The 22,085-nt window shown below is 48.7% G+C and overlaps 1 protein-coding gene across 1 annotated transcript in view; it reads left to right on the top strand.

The window, feature by feature from the left end:
- Window positions 1-10,678: 10,678 nt before the first annotated feature.
- The window catches only part of LOC311532820 (uncharacterized protein), a 73,765-nt gene continuing 62,358 nt past the window's right edge, over window positions 10,679-22,085 (top strand). The window contains exon 1 of the mRNA XM_084651669.1: window positions 10,679-11,341. Within this exon, the coding sequence (XP_084507795.1) occupies window positions 11,155-11,341 (187 nt within the window). The 5' untranslated portion in view covers window positions 10,679-11,154. The remainder of the gene's footprint in view (window positions 11,342-22,085) is intronic.

Raw genomic sequence — 22,085 nt, 5'->3', positions numbered from 1 at the left:
CCGAGGTTTGAAAAGCAGAGTTCTCCTGCTGCTCAAACAAATCAGCTGTAGAACTCCTGCCCCCCCCTCAGCCCCCCCCCCCCCCGTTGCAATATTTCCCTGTGGTTAAGCAGGGCTTGGCTTATGGCCTCGGTCATTGTCTTAACTCCATTTCAAGTTCCTGTGGGTTTCATGACTGGTGCCAGCCTCCAAATCTTTGCCCAGAGCTGCTGCTGCAGGGAGAGAAGGGGCGATTAATGGCACAATTGAAAATCAAATTCACCTCTGCGATTGTGCTTCTTTGGCTCTGCCTGACTGGGTATGAGACAGGCCGGTATAGAACACTGGGTGGAGGAAACCCAAACCAATTACGACTCAATGCCACAGCAGAGGGAGGAGGGAGCGTGTGAATCCGGCCCCGTTTGGTGGGCTAGCAGGGCTGTGCGTTTTCTCCCTTCTGTCACATACAGCTGGGCCAGAGAAAGCATCCAACCTGCAGAGAGCCGGGCACTTGACGCTCCAATAGCCATTGGGCTTCTGAGCCTCCCAGCATTCGCAATGGTCTGTGAATGTGAATTAAACCAGGCTGTGCTCTGTGGCTATCAGGGATGTAAACAGGATGGATTTGGAAACCAAAAAAGCCTCAGGAGCCAGAAATAAAAAAACAAAACAAAACTCCAGCACAAAGTGTTCAGCGTGGAACGAATAAATCCATCATTTGCTAGCATCGGTTTCTACTTACTGTGAATCCCTGACTCCCTGCACACCCTTGGCTTCCTCAGATTTTCCCTGCTCTGACGTGAGTGTGGTTGCCAAAGGGCTGTTTGCCTCTCAAGGCAAGAGCTCAGAATTGTCTGCCTCCATGTAGAACACTCTAAGGGCTGTGATTGACCTAAAGCAGAGGATGAGGAGTCAGAAGAGCTGGATTGTATTCTTATATTTGTCACTGACTCCCCACAGAAACCTTGAACAAATTACAAGCTCTCTGTTCCCTGATCTCTCTGTCTGTATAAACGGGGGACCGTGCTGCTTACTCCTCTTTGGAAACTATTTGGGACGCTCCCTCTCCATCTGCCATGGGCAGCCCATGTTTGTTGCTCACGCTGGTGGAAATGAAATTAATAGGCAGCTGGTTTAAAACAAACAAAAGGAAGCATTTTTTCACACAACGCACAGTCAACCTGTGGAACTCCTTGCCAGAGGATGTTGTGAAGACCAAGACTATAACAGGGTTCAAAAAAGAACTAGATAATTTCATGGAGGAAAGGGCCATCAATGGATATTAGCCAGGATAGGCAGGGATGGTGTCCCTCGCCTTCTGATTGCCAGAAGCTGGGAATGAGCGACAGGGGATGGATCACTTGATGATTCCCTGTTCTGTTCATTCCCTCTGGGGCACCTGGCATTGGCCACTGTTGTAAGACAGGACACTGGGCTTGATGGAACTTTGATCTGACCCAGTATGGCCGTTCTTTTGTTGTTCTTATGTCTTCTGTGTGGAGCGCCAGCACAATGTCTTTGCACCATTATTGTCTCACTTGAGCTGTCAACATAGAGCTTAAATAGAGCGTAAGTGGTGTGCCGTGCCATGTACCTTGTGCCCAGGGTACACAGGGGAAAACTTTGTCCTCTGTTTCAGAGTAGCAGCCGTGTTAGTCTGTATTCGCAAAAAGAAAAGGAGTACTTGTGGCACTCTGTGATATGTACACACCCTGCATCCTCTCTTGTAGGCTGCATGATGTTCCACAACCCACCGCACAGTTGGAATATGTATGTGATCTCACCTGTGTTCCCTGTTCTCTGCTGCCCATTGGACCAGCAGCCTGGGTGCAGGTTGGTCAATAGGATGTATCAATCTTTACAAACTGGACATAAATCTCTATATGAGCCAATCAGCATCAAGGCTTCCTCTGTGTTCTCAAGCTGTCTGAAAGTCCAGGGTCTTGATTGGTCAGGCTGCTACACAAGTGAGCTTCTCCTCTTGAAACTTTCCATTATCTCAGGGTAATTTTCCCTACTTTTAAAATAATTTAATACAACCAAACAAGCAAATGCCACTTGTCCTGCTCTTCACAGGAGGTACCAGAGCTGCTGAACTGTGCTTCAGACCTCTTTCTGCCGTCATTCAAGGGAGGGACTTGCTTGCTCCAGAAAAGGTCACTTTCTACAGATGGACCTAAAATTGGATTAATCTTTTGGAATTTCTAAATCCAGATTTGTGCTTTCCAACTGGCCCCATCTCTATAATGGGCTGAAGCAAAATCCCAGATCTGAACAAAGCTTGAATATTGGGAAAGTTTGGATCTGAACACAGATCCAGCCTTTGTGTCCCAGGCCCATTGCTCCTTTTGTCCCTTTTATCCCTGATCAACTTCCAGAGGGTGGTGTTTTTCTTGTCTGGGTCTGAGATCCCCCCATACCACCTGACTTACTTGTTGGGAGCAACTATTTTAAACTGTAGTGATTTAGACAATGACTGTGGTAGAATCCTGCAGTGCGTTCTGCAAGGGGAGTTTTTGTCCTTGTATTTGAAGCCTTTATCCTGTCTGGGTTCTACATGTGACCCTTATTGTCAAGGGGAAGCTTGTCTCCACTGCTAAAGTATGCCAGGAAGTGGATAACTGCTCGTCTCCGAGCAGGGTTTTTTAATATCCAGATTTGAGAAATGGGTTACACCTTGTGTCTCTGATGCAATAAAATACAGTTACAGGTAGATTAATTTCCATCCACCAGGTTCTGTGCCAGAAGGTGGCTATTAGCTACAGAGATGTATACCTGTGCCTCCAACATTGCCCAATAGCAACTTAATTACCCCACACGGAGATGCAGAGATCTATTTTCAGTCTGCTTCTACAGGGACACCTGCCTGCTTGGTTTTAACTGGTGCTTCATGTAAGTTGGAAACAAATGAACAAATTCCACAGAGGAGCATGGTTCTGCTCGTACAAGAGTCCAGCAGTCCTGTAGCTCATGCATGCGAGTCCTTGCTGTTGCAGTGTCAGGGGTGCTTTTATCCTTTTGCTCTTAGAAAATGGTTATTCTGTTTCATACAAGAAAGAGGAAGGGAAGAAAGAACCTCTTCTTGTGTATTGATAGGATTTAGAGGACCCAAAAGGAAACCCCAGACTCAAAGAAGCTACCTAAGAAGCTTTCTGGACCATTCATGTTGATTTTTCAATATATCTTGGAACACTGGGGAAGCTGTGTCCAATTCTGGTGTCCACAATTCAAGAAGGATGTCAATAAAATGAGAGGGTTCAGAGAAGAGCCATGAGAATGATTAAAGGATTGGAAAACATGCGTTATAGAGACAGGCTCAGGAGCGCAATCTGTTGAGATTATCAAAGAGATTAAGGGGTGAATTGATGGGGATAGCATGAGAAACACATGTTTAATAATAGAGGGCTCTTCAGTGTAGAAGAAAGAGGTCTAACAAGATCCAGTGGTTGGAAGTTGAAGCCAGACAAATCTCTAACACTGGAAATAAGGTGCACATTTTTAACAGTGAGAGTAGTCAACCATTGGAATAATTTACCAGCAGGGACATACTTCGGCCAAAACTTCTTTCAGTTAAAAATAGAACTTTGGCAATGCCATTTATGTTTTATCAATTTTGTAAATAAAAACAAACAAAATTAAGAACCCAAAACAAAATTCCAAAATAGTCAAAATGTTTCTGATTCAAAATGTGCTTCTATTTTATTCAAAAACATTACAAAACACTTGAAATCTAATCAGAGTGTATAGTTCCACCCAAAACTAAATGGTTTTTTTTTTGATCTGCTGAAAAATTTAAAAAAATTCATTTTCAGTTTGACACTAAATAATTTTTTTCCCCTGAGTTGTCAGTGAACCGATAAAGAACCGAAAAAGACATTAGTTGCACAGCTCTACCCAGGAGTAAAAGGGGCATTCGCTTTATGGCAAAGGGGTAATATATATATCAGAGTTGGTGGAAAGAGTTAGTGGCCTCCAGTTTTGCAGCACCTTGGGAAAAAAAACAAACCCTTAGCCTGAGATTTCCATTGTTTTCCTGCTAAATTTTTTAATTACAGCTGGGAGTTGGAATGTTCCCTGGCTCTAATAAAAAGCCATGCTGTCTGCACCTCCGTAGAGCAGTTAAGACTGTGCATATTTTACAGGGAAGCAACTTCCTTTTAAATTACTTCTCCTGCTTTGCAGGCATTGTACAGAAGAAGGCAAGGGAGTTATAGAGCACTAATTGCACCATGATCAGTTTTCTAAGGAGAATACACTCTTTGCCCCTTTCTGTTTGCAGCTTGTCACTTCAAAACCAATCCTCGTTTCCTTTAATTAAAAAGGTACCTGACTTCCACAGAACCATTGGACTTGCCCGTAATAGCTTCTTGTCATGCATGGCCAGGTGCAGTCATTGCAGCAGTATTGCCAACCCACCGAAAGATCTTGAGTTGGGATTAAAAAACCCAACCCAGGTTATTAAAAAAAATAATAATTGGGGGTTCCCTGTATTTGAATTCTGGTTTCTGAGCTTTAAGGTGAACTCCATTCATGTTTTCAAGCTTTTCTTGGCAACCATGATAGAACCTTACTAATTTTTTAAAATGAAAGCTGAGATTCTTATCTAATCAGTTGACTCCAGGAGCTGGGGCTTTAAGAAAAAACACGAGCTATCACAATAAACTATCCAAACACCAAATATCATGGGATAAAGTCATGAGAGTTGGCAACACACTGCAGTGCCTCAGAATAAGAACAGCTGAGCCTGACTGGAAACTGTGATTCAGAGGGCAGAGACTTTGGCTCTGGCTGTTGAGTTTGTCTTTTGAGTGGGGGGGGAGGGGGTTTTGCAGGAATTTGTCTGGGAGTTTCTGCCATCTTGAATGATCATGGAAATCTGGTGAGGTTAGCTATCTTTGAGATCTCAGCCACACTCTACTTGGACTCCGAGAACAGATCCCTTCCCATTTTGGAGCCAACCCAGAACCAAAACCATAGAGGTGGATTTGAATCAGGGCACTCACATGTTAGGTTCCAGCATAGGCCCATCTCTCTCTCTCTCTTTTTTTTTTTTTTTTTTTGCACATGCCACTTTTCCTCCCTGTGCTTCAGAGAGATGTGGTCTGAGTGAAGAACTGGGAACCAGGAATGGCTAAATTCTAACCTTGTTCTCATACTGACTCCCTGTGTGGCCTTGGAAATCACATAACTCCTCTGTGCCTCAGTTTCCCCATAAGTAAAATGGGGCTAATCCTAATCCTGTTCATTGGGGTGGGGGGTTGTGAGGGTTAATCTGTGTTTGTAAAGTTCTCTGAGTTCTCTTAGTATTGTTGAGACTGGTGCAGGCTAAAAATCAGACTCTGTTTCTATAAACCCATAATGGGAGAGTCCCCTACAGTGTCTTTGTCTCCCTTGAATGCCTGATACACATAAGATGAGTCTACCTCTACTGCGACTTAGCTAGAGAGTCCATTAGCCCAGGTAGTCAAAGCTCATGCTCTTGCTCTTAGAGCAAAGATCGAGATCTAGAATTGCAGCCTGAATGGAGGCAATTATGTTTAGTATCATGGCCACACAGCACCATCTCTCTGCCCACCCCACTCTGGTCTGTAGGATTGTCCCTAAGACATGGCAGAGTCCTGGGGGGATTGGGATCCCAGAGTTCCTGGGGAGTACCACAAGCATGGTAGCTGTGGGATGACTCAAGGTGCTCATGTGGGCCCAGGAAGTAAAATCAAGGCAACAGACCGAATTTGAGATCAGTCACCAGAGCACCCCCTGACCCCTCCCCCACCAAAACAACAACAATAATAATTTAAACAATATATTTTGAAAAATGGCTTAACCTTATAGCTTCCCCTGAGGCTCCTTCTAATGAAACCTAATTATAAGCCGTCTCTTCTCATTATGGGAATGAGGGAACAGTTCAGCTTCGTAGCCCCCTAAATTTGGTACGCTCCAGAGCCTCTTTTTACTTTAGGTATAAATGCTCCCTGGGTATCGTATAACTGGGGATGGGACACTAGATGGGGAGGCGCTGAGTTACTACAGAGAATTATTTCCCAGGTGTTTGGCTGGTGGGTCTTGCCCACAAGCTCAGGGTCTAACCAATCGGCATATTTGAGGGCTGGGAAGGAATTTCCCTCCAGCTCAGATTGGCAGAGACATGGGGGGTGGTTCACTTTCCTCTGCAGCATGGGGCATGAGTTACTTGCTAGTTTGAACTAGAGTAAATGGTGGAATTCTGTGTAACTTGAAGTCTTTAAAAGAACAGTTGAGGACTTCAGTAACTCAGCCAGAGGTGAGGGGTCTATTACAGGAGTAGGTGGGTGAGGTTCTGGGGCCCGCGATGTGCAGGAGGTCAGACTGGATGATCATGATGGTCCCTTCCGGCCTTGGAGTCTAGGAGTCGAAAGCATTTTGACCTGTGTGAGAAAGCAGGTGGAGGAAGAAGCCAGCATGCACTGGGGCCGGCAAATTTTGGAGTGCACATGCAACATAAAAACTTTGTGTGTGTGTTTGTGTGCACAGGTGTGTGTATTGTGTGGGGATCCCTTCCAAAGATTATCAGCTGACATCAGAAGAACATTAAATGCAGCTAAAAGCAACTGTTGTGAAATTCTTTAACTAAACCACTCTTGAGCAGAGCCCATTAATTGACCCATCGAGGAGAAAGGTTTTGGGATCCATGCCCAGTGAGCCATTAACTTATCAAAAGTGCCCAAGAGATGCTAGAAATAGAAAGAGTCAGTGAGAAAAATGCAACAATACCTACAATCATTACTGCAGCATTCTAAATGAGAACAAGGGAATTTTTTGACTCAATGTTTTTTTCATCAGAAGATTCCAATTCATCAAAAATTAAACTTTTTGAGGGAATGAATGGGTTGGTTCTGATGCATTTTTAACTCAATAAGAAGGTTTGATTAGTAACAGAGTTTTGAAATTGTCATTGTTTTGTTTCAACATTTCCAAAATGAAAACATCCGATTTTTTCAGTTTGAAATGACTTTTTGTTTTGAAATTTAAGATGATTTTAGTAATAAAAAAATTAAATGGTCAAAACTGAAACAAAACTGTTCAAAATGAAACCTTTCAACTGGCCTGAATTGATTTTTTTTCTGCATTTTTGGTTTGTGAAAATTGTCAGGATTTTGACTTTTCCTCCCAATTCGTAGTAGGATAATTTTGTTGATATCTTGAAAATTTTCAGGGGGGAAGAAAACTTTGTCCAGCCCAGTTCTGTTTCAGTCACTAGGGCAGAATACTGTAAAATGTAGATGTTGTCAGCACGGCCACTAATCTGCTGTGCCTACTTCCCCCTCTGCCTCACACTCTCGGCCCACCAAGACAAGCGTTGACAAAGTGTAAGAAAGAGCCAAGCTGCCTGTGGTATCTGTCAGGGGTGGGTATGGCTCATCCAGGGCTACACGCTGTGTTTATGGATTTCAGCAGTGCTCACTGCTGTTGTGGGACACTGGCTCACGGGCGCTTTCCTGGTGGTCTGCAGAATGAACCACTGCAGCTAGGGTGACCAGACAGCAAGTGTGAAAAATCGGGACTGGGGGTGGGGGGTAATAGGTGCCTATATAAGAAAAAGCTCCAAAAATCAGGACTGTCCCTATAAAATCGGGAAATCTGGTCACCCTAAGGGCAACATCACATGGCAGGGGACTGGGAGAGATGGGTTGATGGAAAAATCTCTCTCTTGTGAAGTGGCTTTCTGAATGAAAGAGCTGGACTGCTACAGCAACGTAATCTTTCCAAACCTCTTAGGTCTACAGATTTGAGATGGAAACCTCACTAACCCTCGCTTCCTTAAAGTCATCGGGATGTTCCTGTAGGTGGATTATTTGCTGTTTAGGCTACAACTACCCTAAAGGACTCTCTAGTGGTATTTTGGTACCTTCTGGACCAAGGTCAGAACCAGAAGTCCAAGAGGGGGTGAATGGAAAAGCAAGAATAAGATAAGAAAAAAAAGTATCCACACGTTTTTGAACAGATGTTTGATTGAAGGGAGAAGGGTCATTCAGCATTGTGGGAGGGTTTTAAAGGGGGGAGGGGAAAGGAGGCACATGAAGAAAGAGGAGCACCCAAGTATGCTTGTACAGTGATGCAGTCCCATATTGCATCCTCAATCGCCCCGTACCTTATGCAGTTATGTGCATCCACACAAGTGGGGGTCAAATGCTACCAGATCAGAATTGCCCTCTATGACAATCGATGGCCTGACTGCAGGTCACAGGAAGCAAGCAGAAGGCCCAATAAAACTTCTACTAGTTAGTGATACTTTGTGAGCGAGAAACCCAAATGTTGGAGTTCTTACTCCAGCAAAACTCATTAGAAAAAACCCCCATTTCCCTTTACCCATCTTAGCTCAGAAAACAGAAACAATTCCATAAATTGGTTGTTTCTTGTCTGCTGCAGCGTCAGGCTCTCCTGCACTAGCCCACCATGGCTCCATTGGGAGGGGGGCGGGGGGAGCAGCAGTCCATCAGCCCGTTTCCATTGGATTTCTAGGGGCCTGAAGTGACAGAGAAACTTGTATTGAAAAAAACAACACCACAAAAATGTCAGTTTGAGAGCAAATGTGACCTGATGAATGTTTAACTCTCAGCTATCTCCACAACAGGCAGAAGCTGCAGAGCATGACAAAATTCTCCCCTGCTTCCTTTACAATACTAATGGGACACTGAGCATCCCCTGGTCCATTAACTGGGGAGCCACAGGCACGCATCGTCCCCAGACACTGGGCCAACGCCAAGCCCTCCATCTTCGGGGGCTGCTGGAGCTTGGAAAAAAACAGCCCAGATATAAATATGCTTCCTCATAACAACAGTGACTTATCGATCCTGTCCGCCGGCCCTCGCGTCCTGCCGTTAATGCCCCTGGCACCGCCCCTTCGGCCTATCGACCTGCAGCTGGGCAGCTTGGTTGTCTCTGGGGTGCGGGGAGAGGAGCAAGAGGCAGAGCCAACCCCCTGCTGCGGACAGTGCCTCTGGCTTCTCCCCAGCACCACTTCCACCCCGTCCTTGTTACTCCCTCAGACCAGATGCTCCATCCCCAGCCCCTCACCCTCTCTGCAGCCGCATGGTCGCAGTCTCAGCTTCTCCTGCAGCCCAGATACATTATCCCCAGAGCTGCCTCCAGCCCATAGGCCTGGGCCCTGCAGGATCCCTATTCTAAGCTGGGCTAGTTTGGACCATTAGCCAAGTGCATCCATGTGCACACTTCTCCCACGCCCACCCCACATTTTCCCCATGCTACAGCCCTGCCTGCCCCCTTCTTGGCAGTACCCCATCCCCACACTACAGCCCTGCCTGCCCCCTTCCCAGCAACACCCCATCCCCACGCTACAGCCCTGCCTGCTCCCCCTTCCCGGCAACACCCCATCCCCACGCTACGGCCCTGCCTGCTCCCCCTTCCCGGCAACACCCCATCCCCACGCTACGGCCCTGCCTGCTCCCCCTTCTCACCAATACCCCATCCCCACGCTACAGCCCTGCCTGCTCCCCCTTCCCGGCAACACCCCATCCCCACGCTACGGCCCTGCCTGCTCCCCCTTCTCACCAATACCCCATCCCCACGCTACAGCCCTGCCTGCTCCCCCTTCCCGGCAACACCCCATCCCCACGCTACAGCCCTGCCTGCTCCCCCTTCCCGGCAATACCCCATCCCCACGCTACGGCCCTGCCTGCTCCCCCTTCCCGGCAACACCCCATCCCCACGCTACAGCCCTGCCTGCTCCCCCTTCCCGGCAACACCCCATCCCCACGCTACAGCCCTGCCTGCCCCCTTCCCAGCAACACCCCATCCCCACGCTACAGCCCTGCCTGCCCCCTTCCCAGCAACACCCCATCCCCACGCTACAGCCCTGCCTGCCCCCTTCCCAGCAACACCCCATCCCCACGCTACAGCCCTGCCTGCCCCCTTCCCAGCAACACCCCATCCCCACGCTACAGCCCTGCCTGCCCCCTTCCCAGCAACACCCCATCCCCACGCTACAGCCCTGCCTGCCCCCTTCCCAGCAACACCCCATCCCCACGCTACAGCCCTGCCTGCCCCCTTCCCAGCAACACCCATCCCCACGCTACAGCCCTGCCTGCCCCCTTCCCAGCAACACCCCATCCCCACGCTACAGCCCTGCCTGCCCCCTTCCCAGCAACACCCCATCCCCACGCTACAGCCCTGCCTGCCCCCTTCCCAGCAACACCCCATCCCCACGCTACAGCCCTGCCTGCCCCCTTCCCAGCAACACCCCATCCCCACGCTACAGCCCTGCCTGCTCCCCCTTCCCGGCAATACCCCATCCCCACGCTACGGCCCTGCCTGCTCCCCCTTCCCGGCAATACCCCCTGCACGCTTACATCCATCCAACCTCTTCCTCCTCAAAACAGCCCCAAGCCCCCCTATGCTGCTGCTGCTGCTGCAGCCTCCCCCCCCCCGGCCCCACCTCTTCGATCCTTCCTGGGTCCCGCCGCCCCACGCTTTGCTCCCCCGGCCCAGCTCAGCTCCTCCCCAAATCACGCCCCCCACCCCCCCCGCGGGTCCTCCAGCGCCTCCTAAGAGGGCGGACTCTCTGCGGCAGCCGCTCGGGTGCATTGGTCAATTTTCCTGTCAGTCCCCCGTCCCCCCCCGGAGCCCCCGGCCGGGGGCTGTGGCTTCCTCTTTGAAATTGTTGCAAGTTTGAGGCCGGGGGGGGCGAGGAGGCAAGGGCCGGAAAGTCGGGAGACTCCCGCAGGAAAGGGAGGAGGGGGGGCCGCAGGGCCAAGACGCCTCCATCGCGCCGAGTTCGGATTCTTCCTATTTTTTTTTCTTTTTTTTTTTTTGCAGCACATGGGAAGCAAAACTTTCCCACGGCCCCCTTCCCCGCGGCTGCTTCCCGCCCCTCGCTCCAGCCGCCCGCAGCCGCCGCCGCCGGCCCCTTCCCCGGGACCAGGCTCGCGCGGGCGCCTCCCCGGGCACTTTGGCGGCGTGTCGGCCCCCCTCGCCTGCGGGCGCTGAGGCGTCGGGCCCTTGCGCCCCGCTCTCGGGGCGGGCGGGAGAGAAGCAGCCTCGCCCAGCAAGGGGCTGGGGAAGGGGAGAACTTCGGGGATGTGCCGCTGGCGGGGAGCCTGGCGCCGCGGCGCCCGGCGGCTGCTCTAGGGGGAGCAGGGAGGCGGCGCAGCGGCGGGGCCGCTCGGCTCCGGGCTGGTCATGGGCACCGGCATGTGCTCGCGGAGGCAAAAGGGGCTCCTGCAAACGGGCTTCTGCCTGGTGGCGGTGGCGTGTTTGGGCTCCGGGGTTTTCATGTACGGCCACTTGCAGCAGAAGGCGAAGGGCGCCGAAGCCCTGGCTCTGAAATACAGGCAGCAGCAGGAAGCCCTGTCCGCCCAGCTCCAAGGTGAGTGACCCGCGCCCCTCTTGAGCCCCCTCTCCCCCGCTTCCCGTGCGGCTCCTTCTTTAACCTCCCTGCCTGGCAATAGGCTTGCTACGCGTCTCCGTCTCTCGCTGCGGAGAGCGCCAGGGGTCCCCTGTGCCTGGGTTTTATTGTTGAGTTCCGTTACTTCTGATCTTCCCGGGTTTATGCCCTGGTCGTTTCCTTTGGCTCATTAGCACAAGCGTTTATGTGACTTTAGTTTTTAATTATATCAATTAACGCTTATTTCGCTCGGCAGAATCAGACCCAGCTCCTCTGGGTGAGGGAAGTTAGGTGCCAGGATACCAAATTGTGGGAGGGAAGGTTTTTTTAAGTGATCATAACATCCGGTACAGCTGTTTTGAGCAGAGAAACCCCCTCAATTCAGTGAGAAAATTGATCTGCAGGTCTTGTAGTGCTCCTGCCTCTCTGTTTTGTTGTGGATGGATGCCAATATAATGCCACAGCAATGAGGCATGCTGAGGGGGAATTGACTATGCAGGGCTCATTCCTGGAATCCAATGGGAAACCGCTTTTGTGGGGCTGTATCTCTCTCTCTAATTTTTCCAGAAGGACCACCCACTTATACTGGCAGTATAGCAGTAAACTTTTTTTAAAAAATCGCCCCCCCCCCCATTCCCTTCAGACAAAATCTCCAAACTTGGGAATATTTAATTTTAGCTCTTGGAGAGATTTCCCAGAAGGGCAGGATGGAAGATACATGTTCTTGTTCTGAACTCTCTTCTTTTTCTGGACTGTGCATTCTAGACTTCTTGTCTCTTTGCTAAAACTAGAGCTCCCAGTATTAACACCAGCATTATCCCAAGGTCCTGAGCCTGTTTGTATCTTTGTTAGATTTAAGTAAAGGGATTTATTCCTTGGAGTCCAATTCTCTGGAGCCAAGAGCTCTGCATCTGTAGGGTGGACTCAGCTATGGAATGAAGGCCCACAGAACACATTTCATATGGCTACACGCCACTCTGATTCTGGTATCTCAAGGACAAGAGAATCACTTAAACATATTTCTAGTAATAAATAATAACTAGTTTCCGGCATGTAAAGACAAGATTGTTCCTCAGGCTCAGAACAATTATGACCTCCATCAGATATAAAATTATATCTTATGGATGGTAGCCTGCATTGCTAAGAAGGTCTACTGGTTCTATCCCTGCCATTGCTTCAGCATAATCCTGCTCAAGGCATTTTCTTTTCTGGGTCAAATCCTCCAAAGTGTGTGCGTGCTGCATTGCATGCCCGCAGGTGCCAGTGTGCATGTGCTGTGCAGAACTTGGCATTCAACTCAGCACGTGCTCTTCTTGCAATGGGGACTCTGTGTTCCCATCTGTAAAATGGGTAGAGTGACTTTTCACCTGCCTCACAGGGGTGTAGCAAAATGTAAATCTGTGGCGTGCTGTGTATGTGTTCACTACTTACAGTTCGCTTCCGTTTTTCCTGCTAATCACTTGTGGCATTAAGGCAGCAACAGGTGATGCCTCTGGCACCGCCCCACCAGAGGCCTCCCACACGGACCTCTGATCAGAGACTGCTGGGTCCAGATAGAAGGATCAGCGGTTTAGATATTCAGTCCACGCTATTTCTGCTGATGCTCACCATCGGGGTGGGGTGGATGTTAAAAGAATAAGTTGAGACCACCGATCTCTGGGACCTGGTTCTGGGAGCAGTACAGAGGAAGATACGGAAGTCAGGTTCATAATGTTATTCCACTCAGAGAAAGTTTTTGTTTGGATGCGTGAACGGGTAGCAAGTCGCCTGGTCGCTTTCCACCTTACGGCTAGCAAATACAGGCATTGCCATGGAAACCCTTCATATTTTGGGAACATTTTGTCCAGTTATTTTAAGAAAGATGAAAGTTTGATTCAAATTTTGTTGGCAAGAGAGGCAGAACAGGCTGGCAGCTGCAAAGCTGTCAGCACTGTTCATAGGTACCTTCAGGTACATTGGTAGTTTGCACATCTTGCTGTATATCTCATGCTGTCTTCCCATACCTCCACCAGCATCTCTGGTCTGGTGCTTAAAGCCGGGGAGTGGGTGCAGGGCTCCTGGGGGCTGTACCCAGCTCTGCAGCTGTCTTGCTCTAAGACTTCGAGCATGTCGCTTTACCCACTCTATGCCTCAGTTTCCCTCGTCTCTCTGGGTAAAATGGAGACAGTGTTTCACAGGAGGCTGAAGCAGGTAATGTTCACCCAGCACTCTACATAGTTCTTCCCATCTCTCAGGTACTTCCTGTTCCCTTCACAGCTAGCATAGCAAGTGGCCAACGCTTCTGGCTCTCCTGTAAATAAAGTTTTCAAGTGGAGCGACAGGCCACAAATTATTGCCAGGGGAAAGGAAAGGGAGGGGAGGAAGTGAGCCTGTTCTCCTTGCAGGGCTGCCCTGGAGCCAATGACACGTGGCCCAGGTTATGTCCTCTTGTTGGCACAGCAAATGTATCTTCCCTTGCTCTGCTGTCAAACAGGAGCCAAGCAGCTGCTGAAATCGCTTTGGAATAAAATGGGCGGGCTCTGAACTCTTGCTGCTTGTATCAGACATGTGAAAGGAAGCGAGGTGGGCTTCCTAAGTGTGTGGGCTTCCTAAGTTCTGTCAGGTTGCAGCCTGGTGTGCCCTGCCTAAGATCTCATTCCCGCTGAGGCTCCACATTTCCCCCACCCCAGACTAATGCAGATCCCTGAAATTTTGTGGCAAGTGGCTTTAAAAATGCCTCCCTTTTGCCTCTACTCTTTCCTCACAGGGTCAGGGAAGAGGGTTGTGTGTGGGTGTTAGAAGGTTTTAGATGCTCTTGGCCAATGGCCGTATTGACTGTAGAGACTGAGACAGGTGTGACCTTATTTCAGGTATTTTATTAGCAAATGGTGCTATCAGTGCATTGGAACTGGGGGATGGAAAGGATGTACTTACAGCCCCATCCGGTTCTCCCTGACCTCTGCCCCGCGGCCTGGCACATACACTCACGCATTAAACAGACTTCTGGGCTGGAAGAATTCTCCATCTCTTAAAGAGCCACCATCAAACATGGGTGACAAGAAGACTTTAATACTCCTACCCCCGCCACTGGGCATCCGTCATGTGCTTTGTTGCCTTTGCCACCACTTGTGATTAGAAGGAGCTGCATGGTAATGCTGGCTCTCATTCTGGGTTGTAATCTGCTGCCCCCGCCCCCCCACACCCCCCCTTCTATGTGTGATTTCTTGAAAGCAGCTGCAGTTTGGTGTTTTGAGAGGTGGGGGTTTGCTACGCCAGAGATGGCGGCAGTAGGTTGTGACGTGACTGAAGCAATCTGGCAGGGGGACTCAATTGATCTCTGTAGAGGAGAGCGCAGCAGAGAGAGAAGCTACCTGGGTGCTTAGCATGGGGGGAGGGAGGGAAAGGAGCACAGGGCAAAGTACTACACTGAAGTTGGTGTGGGACTTTGCGTGCTGTGAAACTGCCTGTAGTTTGCAGTTCTGAGAGATCTGTTCAGAATCCTGCCGTCGCAATTGCTGCACTCACTTGCTCATCCTAGCAAAGCAAGAGCCACGCCTGATTATTGTAACAAATCCAGGGCTACCTTGGAAATTCGCTATGCTGCCCTTGGAACTTTTCTGCCAAAGCTGTGTGAGAGCCCTGGTGCTTCTGCTCCAAAGCCACTGGCTTCTTATCCCAAACTTTAACATAGAATCTCCATTAGCTGTTCATGCTGTAGGGCATAGGACACACAGCTGAATTCCTGATTCCTTCCAGTAGAGGTCAGTAGGATATGGCCTTAACCAGGCCATCCCATAACATTTGAAGTCTGAAATTGTAGATTTTTATTAAGGACAAAGCGATTTGTGTCACCAGGTAGCTGAGGACATGAAACAACTTGTCATAGGAAAAGATACACCAAGGTTAACAGCAGAGTCAGGAAGGTGTGAGGGAGCTCAGACGTGTCCCCATCAACACAGTTCACGTATGTTAGTATTTCTAAGCAAATCCTCCTGCTCAGGGGAATGTGTGTAATGGCAGGAAATGATTAGGAAAATTAGCTCTCATTTAATTTTTGTTCAAGTCCATTCTTTTCAGAAGCTCAGGGCTTTGTATTTTAGTTTGCTTGGCAGCATGTGACACTGCTTTAGCCCTGCAATTCTGGCTAAACTCCAGCTCTGTTAATTACACTCCGACCTCCTTAAATACCCTGCTGTAATTTCAACTGGCTACAGAGTTCTTCACTTCCTGCCCTAGGCTGCTATGTAAAACTGCTCTGCTCTGTTAAACAGCTGCTGTATTCCACCTCAGAGATGGGTGAAGTGATCCTTCAGTACAGGACTTACTTCCCGGTTTGTGCAAAACTTAATCCAAGTTTACAAGGTTCTGATAGCTTTGTGTGAAAGGTGGTATGGAAGGCAACGTTTTGTCCTTCTCATTGGCTGCAGGGAAGGCTTACCTCGCTTTTAATGTACCTGGCCCCGGGAGTCAGGAGATAGGGGGTTGTGTTTGGCTCTGCCACAGAGTTCCTGTGTGATCTGGAGCTTGTCATTGCCTAGAGATGGCCCTAATTTGTGAAGTGCGGATTAGGATTTTCGGATCTGGGTTTCGGTTCAAGTTTGTCATTACATATAGCTGCTCCATGCCTCAGTTTCCCCATTTGCATCATGGAGATAGTAGCACCTCATACCTTTATGGGGCTGTCAGAGCAGACCTATGCTGCACAAAGGATGTGGCTGAGTGAACACTTGTGTATTGCAGAACACATGCAAGTATCTCTTTTGACATGAAACTTCCCTTGCATGGTGCACCATGCACTTCTTTCTGCTGCAGTTCTTAACAGCACCGTGTTATTTAACCAGAGTCGGGGGCGTTTGGTCTTGTCTGGGCTTGGCAGCTGTTCCCACTGTTAGGAGGTGGTTTTGAAGTGACACATAAAGAGGGCTTCTGATTCTAGGTTTTAACCAGTTAAACACTAATAAAATACCCTTGATTTAAAAATGTGTTTATCCAATAAACAGTAGAAATACTTACTTGTATCTAAGGGGTTGTTTACATGGAGCAGTAATATGGATTTCGGGGGTGTGATTTTTAAAGCGCACAAACATGTGCATTAATTGGTCCATGTAGACCTTGCTGGTGTGCACTAGAGGTACTCTAGTGCGCTTTAATGTAGTGCTGTTTGAAAGAGTAGTATGTTAAAGCGTACTAGGGATCATTACGAGAGATTACTCATTACAGTATATACTACTGTAATGGGCAAAGTATATAATATTACATGACTATACAAAGAGAGCCTCGAAAACCCCCGATTCTGGACATCTACATAAAACTCAAGAATTGCTAAAAAATAATCTCCCAAAGATGAAATGAATAACCCCCAAAAACAGAAGCCCTACATATAAACAAGCCCATGTGGCAGGAGTTTGTAATGACTGTGTCCAATATTGACCTCTCGGGTTAATGCATCTTGATGATCCCTTGCTTATGTCTTGAAACTATCAGTGTTCTTGGAAACTAGTGCCGTTGACTGAAATGCCCTCATGCAAAGTACCCAGAGGGGAAATTTCCTCCTCCCGCATGGCTGCTCATGCAAATGTAATGAACTTCAGTGTGAAAGTGTGAATCAAAGGGATCCTAAAAACCAACAGTGCCATTTCTTGCCAGTCTTCCAGGCATCTTCGTTGCTAGCCAAAGCAGCCACACCTTCTTACTGCTGGAACACCATGTCCAATCTCCCACGCCACCAGAGAGTTACCACCATCCCTGGCTGTGTCCCGGCTTAATTTAGACTGGGAGCTCCTTGTGGCAAATGAGAAACTTACAAAGAAGGCTAGTGCAGAGAGGGCCTCTGGAAGGTGGCTGACCTTCAGATGACAGAGTGTCATTGACTGAAGCTCCTTCATATGTGTCTGTGTGCTGACTTTGGCTTGGAGCGAGCAGGGCAGGGAAAACCCCCAGGGTGACCTCTCGCTGAGCAAATGGCTGGATAAGTGCTTCTAAAAATATAGTTGTCATTGAAGACTTGCGAGTGCTGTGCTCGTGTTCCGGCTGGCTGAGCCACTCCAACAGAGGGGGGCCTGCGTTGAAGGATGATTTCAGGTCCTCAGGATGGAAAGTTAAACAGCAGTTCCTGGCCTGAGTTTTATGAAGAGCCTGTTGAAAACTGAAAGGGGATGTGAGAAAACCTGGATTTGTGCTGGAAATGGCCCACCTTAATTATGCACATTGTAGGGAGAATGGTCACTTTGGATGAGCTATTACCAGCAGGATAGTGAGTTTGTGTGTGTGGTTTTTGGGAGGGGGGTGAGGGGGTGAGAGAACCTGGATTTGTGCAGGAAATGGCCCAACTTTATTATCATGCACATTGTGTAAAGAGTTGTCACTTTGGATGGGCTATCACCAGCAGGAGAGTGAATTTGTGTGGGGGGGTGGAGGGTGAGAAAACCTGGATTTGTGCTGGAAATGGCCCACCTGATGATCACTTTAGATAAGCTATTACCAGCAGGACAGTGGGGTGGGAGGAGGTATTTTTTCATATTCTCTGTGTATAAATAAAGTCTGCTGCAGTTTCCACGGCATGCATCCGATGAAGTGAGCTGTAGCTCACGAAAGCTCATGCTCAAATAAATTGGTTAGTCTCTAAGGTGCCACAAGTACTCCTTTTCTTTTTGCGAATACAGACTAACACGGCTGTTACTCTGAAACCTGAAAGGATCACTCTCTCTCCTCCCCCTTCCCCTTCAAATGTACAGTTTTTTCAGGAACCAAACTGACAATCAAGCAGCTGTGACTGAGAACTTTAACCCCTCCTGATCCCAGTACTGACAATCCCAAGTGTTCAAACATCAGGAGCCGGGCCCAAAAAACTACAGGATTGGCTTGACAATCATGACAAGTTTTATGCTGTTTTTCTTTGTCTTTGGGTTTCTGAACCTTGAGGTTGCACTCTGGTCATGCTTTCAAGTTTTTCCCTGTAACCATGAGAGCTAGGAACTTTAAAAATGAGCTGAGATTCTCACCTAATCATCTGAATCCAGGAGCTGGGGCTTTAAAAAAAAAAACACCAGATAAAGAATCATAGAAATGTCAGGCTGGAAGGGACCTTGAGAAGTCATCAACTCCAGCTCCCCTGCACTGAGGCAGGACCAAATAAACCTAGACCATCCCTGACAGGGGTTTGTCCAACCTGTTCTTGAAAATCTCCAATGACGGGGATTCCACAGCCTCCCTTGGAAGCCTAGTTCACGGGTTATAAAACCTGCAGGGGAACGATTTAAAAAAGAACCAAGCATTTCCCTTGTTCTCAGAGTTGGCTTAGATTCTAGGCCACAATAGACCTGACAGCATCCTGGCAGAATGGACAATGCCTTTATTTTTAGTAGAATCTCGATGCACCAGCCGAGACCAGGTCCCTATTGTGCTGGGCATTGTAATGCACGGAATAAGAGACAGTCCCTGCCCTAAAGAGCTTACAGTCTAAATAGACCAGATGGCCAAAGAGAGAATTATTATTCCTATTACATAGCAGGGGAATTGAGGTACAGAGAGATTAAGTGTTAAATGTTGTCCTGAGCACTGTAGTTAGGTTGACCCCCCACCCCCACCCCCCATGGAGATCTGGCTAGGGGAATGGAGGGATTCTTCAGTTGACCTAGGTGCTGCCTCTCGGAGAGCAGGATTACCTACCTCGATTTAAAAAAACCTCCTTCTGTCGCTACAGGGGTTACGGGGGCCCAGCTGCAGCGCTGTAGCCGTGCTGCTGTTGTGTAGACAGAACTGAGACGTGACTTACCTCCCCCTTGAGGATGTTGCGAATCTGTATGCATTACACTGTAGGTGCTACAAAAGGGCCAGGTTAATAGAAGGGACCATGTGATCATCTGGTCTGATGTCTGGTCTAATGAAGATCAGCGAATTTCACTCAGTGATTTCTGCTTCGAGTCCCTAACTCCTGGTTGTGCTCGAGCACATCTTTTAGAAAGGCCTCCAGTCTTGATTTCAGGACTTCCGAATTGTAGGTTAAGCTCATGTCCGTATAATAGAGCCGTGTGTGTGCGTATGTACACTCCCCTGTGGGTGTATAAAATAGCATACACAGACGTGTACGTAACCCTAGTTTGAAGCTTAGCGCAATTGGGTGGCTGCACAATAATATTTTAGACACCGTCAAAGCATTCCTAGCATTTCCTCTGATTCGGAGTCCCTGCTGCCACGCGTCCTGCATCCATGGGATCCTGGCACCGAGCATGCCGTGTGTATGGGAGGCTTTTGGAGGAGGCGGGGGAGGGCAGTAATTGTTTTTGCCTGCTGCCGAGTGATCAAGCAGATGATGATGTGACAGCCTTTCAAGATTGATTATAGACATCTGGGGATTTTGGCTGCGGCCCGTGTAATGTGTTGCAAGGTTTCAGTGAGGGATGGTCGTGTGTGTGCAAAAGGACCCAGCTGTGAAAGGATTTTCTTTGGAAGCAGCTGTTTTATCCCCTCTGCCACCCAGTCACAGCCCAGCACCATGCCCCAGCCTGGACAAGTCTCCTTTCTGGAAGCAGGAGGTATCAGCAAACCAGGGAGAGCTCTTGGGGAGCTTTCAGATTTCAAACTGGATTAAAATCATCATCCATCAGGAGGTTTCTCTGGCACTTTATCTGTCATGTGGCTGATACACAAAACAATCCTTCGCTTTCCCTCCGGGTTACCGCAGTGCACAGCATAGATGTTCTTTTGTGCATGTAATGGGAGAGCAAGCTGGCTGGCCCATTTATCCTCAGTGGGTTGTGTCTGCTTTAGGACCAATTAGTGGGTCGGGGAGGGGGTGGGTGGGAGGAAGCATTCGTCTGGCTGTCTCCTGCGTGTGGCTGACACAGTTTCAGAGCAGCTGACCTGGGAGGCACTGGGCAGCTTGAGTCTTGCAGTGGACTCAGGTGGGAGCTGTTTCAGACTTGCTACAGAGAGGAAGCATGTGATTTGGCTGGCCAAAGAAAAACAAACTCCCAGGCTTCCTAGCTCAGGCACCAAAGCAGGCCTCCGTCATGATAGAATCATAGAATATCAGAGTTGGAAGGGACCTCAGGAGGTCATCTAGTCCAACCCCCTGCTCAAAGCAGGACCAGTCCCCAGTTTTTGCCCCAGATCTGTAAATGGCCCCCTCAAGGATTGAACTCACAACCTTGGGTTTAGCAGGCCAATGCTCAAACCACTGAGGAGCATCCCCTTTGCAAACCTCCAGCCCAAGCAGCTTGTTTGCTGATGCTACAGCACAGGGCAACGTATAAGAACCTGGAAAGAGAACTAGTTTGTACCCAAAATCTGGGCACTTTTAATGCAACAGTGATTTGCTTATTGTGCATACATAGCAACTCGTCGCACCTTGAATGTTCCAAAGCATTTTACAAATTGGGGTCTCTGTAGAAATAATAATGCATCTAGGGATCTTTTCCCCTGCTACTTAAATGCAGCCGCCTGTGGTGTTGAATGCAATAGCTGCATGATCAGTTGGGAATAGTCTCAATTAAAAGTACAGAGGGTGGCTGCTTGCTTTTTTTTTAAGGTAGAAGGTCAAATTGGAATCACTCAGACCGCAAAAGCTAGCCCCCACCTGTTGTGAAAAGTCTTTACTGATCACACCTGGCTGGAACATTTTACCTCTAAATGTGCAGTGCTCCCCCAACGCCATGCCGGTTTGGTGCCCACGCAGAGTTCGTCCTGTCAATTCACCGACACCCACTTTGTGCTGCACCCAGGATTTCCGTAGCGTCCTCCCAATCCAATTATTGGCCTGGCCTTGCTTAGCCTTAGAGATCTGGTAGGGTTGCAAATTCTCATAGCCCTGAAGTAAGCCCTGGATATCCAATCAAATGCAGTGTCTGTGCGCTGGCCTGTTTCCACTGGAATCCTCAGTTCAAATCCTATCTTGGGCCAAAAGTTCAAATAAACTTGGTTTCCCTGGTCATGCCCAAAACCCCGATGGTGCGGCCTGTCCTCTTCAGTGGGAGGGGACTGAGGATTGGAGCAGCAGTCGGTGCTGCTGTCGGTCAGTAGAAGCTTGTGCAATGCAAGGCTCAAGTCCGCACTCTTGAGCCTCATTTTTAAGACAATCCCACTGGGGATACAGTGGGCCCATAGAAGATTGATTGAGCAGCATGGCTTGTCTTCTGGACAGGAAATACTTCCCGCCACCCGGTTCCTTCTGCCTCTGGGCACACTTGCATGGCTCTCTCACCCTCTTTTGTCATGCTGTACCTTCCTTTCTAGGAGTGTTTTTCCCCCACAAGAATTGTTGTCCAAGTCAACCCTATTTTAAAATGGTTTAGAGCAGACTGTGATGAAAACAGCCTTTTCTGTCGAAATCAGGTTTTGGCGATCCTTTTCCCACTAGCTCTAGTTCCGAGCATGTCTCCGGCCAGGGGTCTACTGTCACACCCTCGATTTCCCCTCCAGTCTCTCTCCCTTGGCCATTCCTCGAGGGTTCTCAGAAATGTTCAGCATTGGCCTACCTTTGCTCCCGTTGCCGTGCAAAAGTCCTGTTCGCTCCAGCGGGAGCAGAATTGGGCCGGTGCTGAGTGCTGCTGAGACGCCCACCTAGGATTTGCCCTTTGCTGTTATGAACTTGCCGTTATTGCTAACGGAGTTTTTAAGACTGCGCTTTTGGTTTCCCATCCTGCCCTTTAATGTTCCATCAAACCTAATTGCCACGAGCGTTTGATCTTATTCATCGATATAAGGCGGGTTGGGGGAGGATCGACAGAGCCTTTAAAGACTTCGTTGC

Source organism: Lepidochelys olivacea (assembly GCF_965140295.1).
Source record: "Lepidochelys olivacea isolate rLepOli2 genome assembly, chromosome: 18".
Lineage (NCBI taxonomy): Eukaryota > Metazoa > Chordata > Testudines > Cheloniidae > Lepidochelys > Lepidochelys olivacea.
This window is presented reverse-complemented; position numbering and strand designations above follow the sequence as displayed.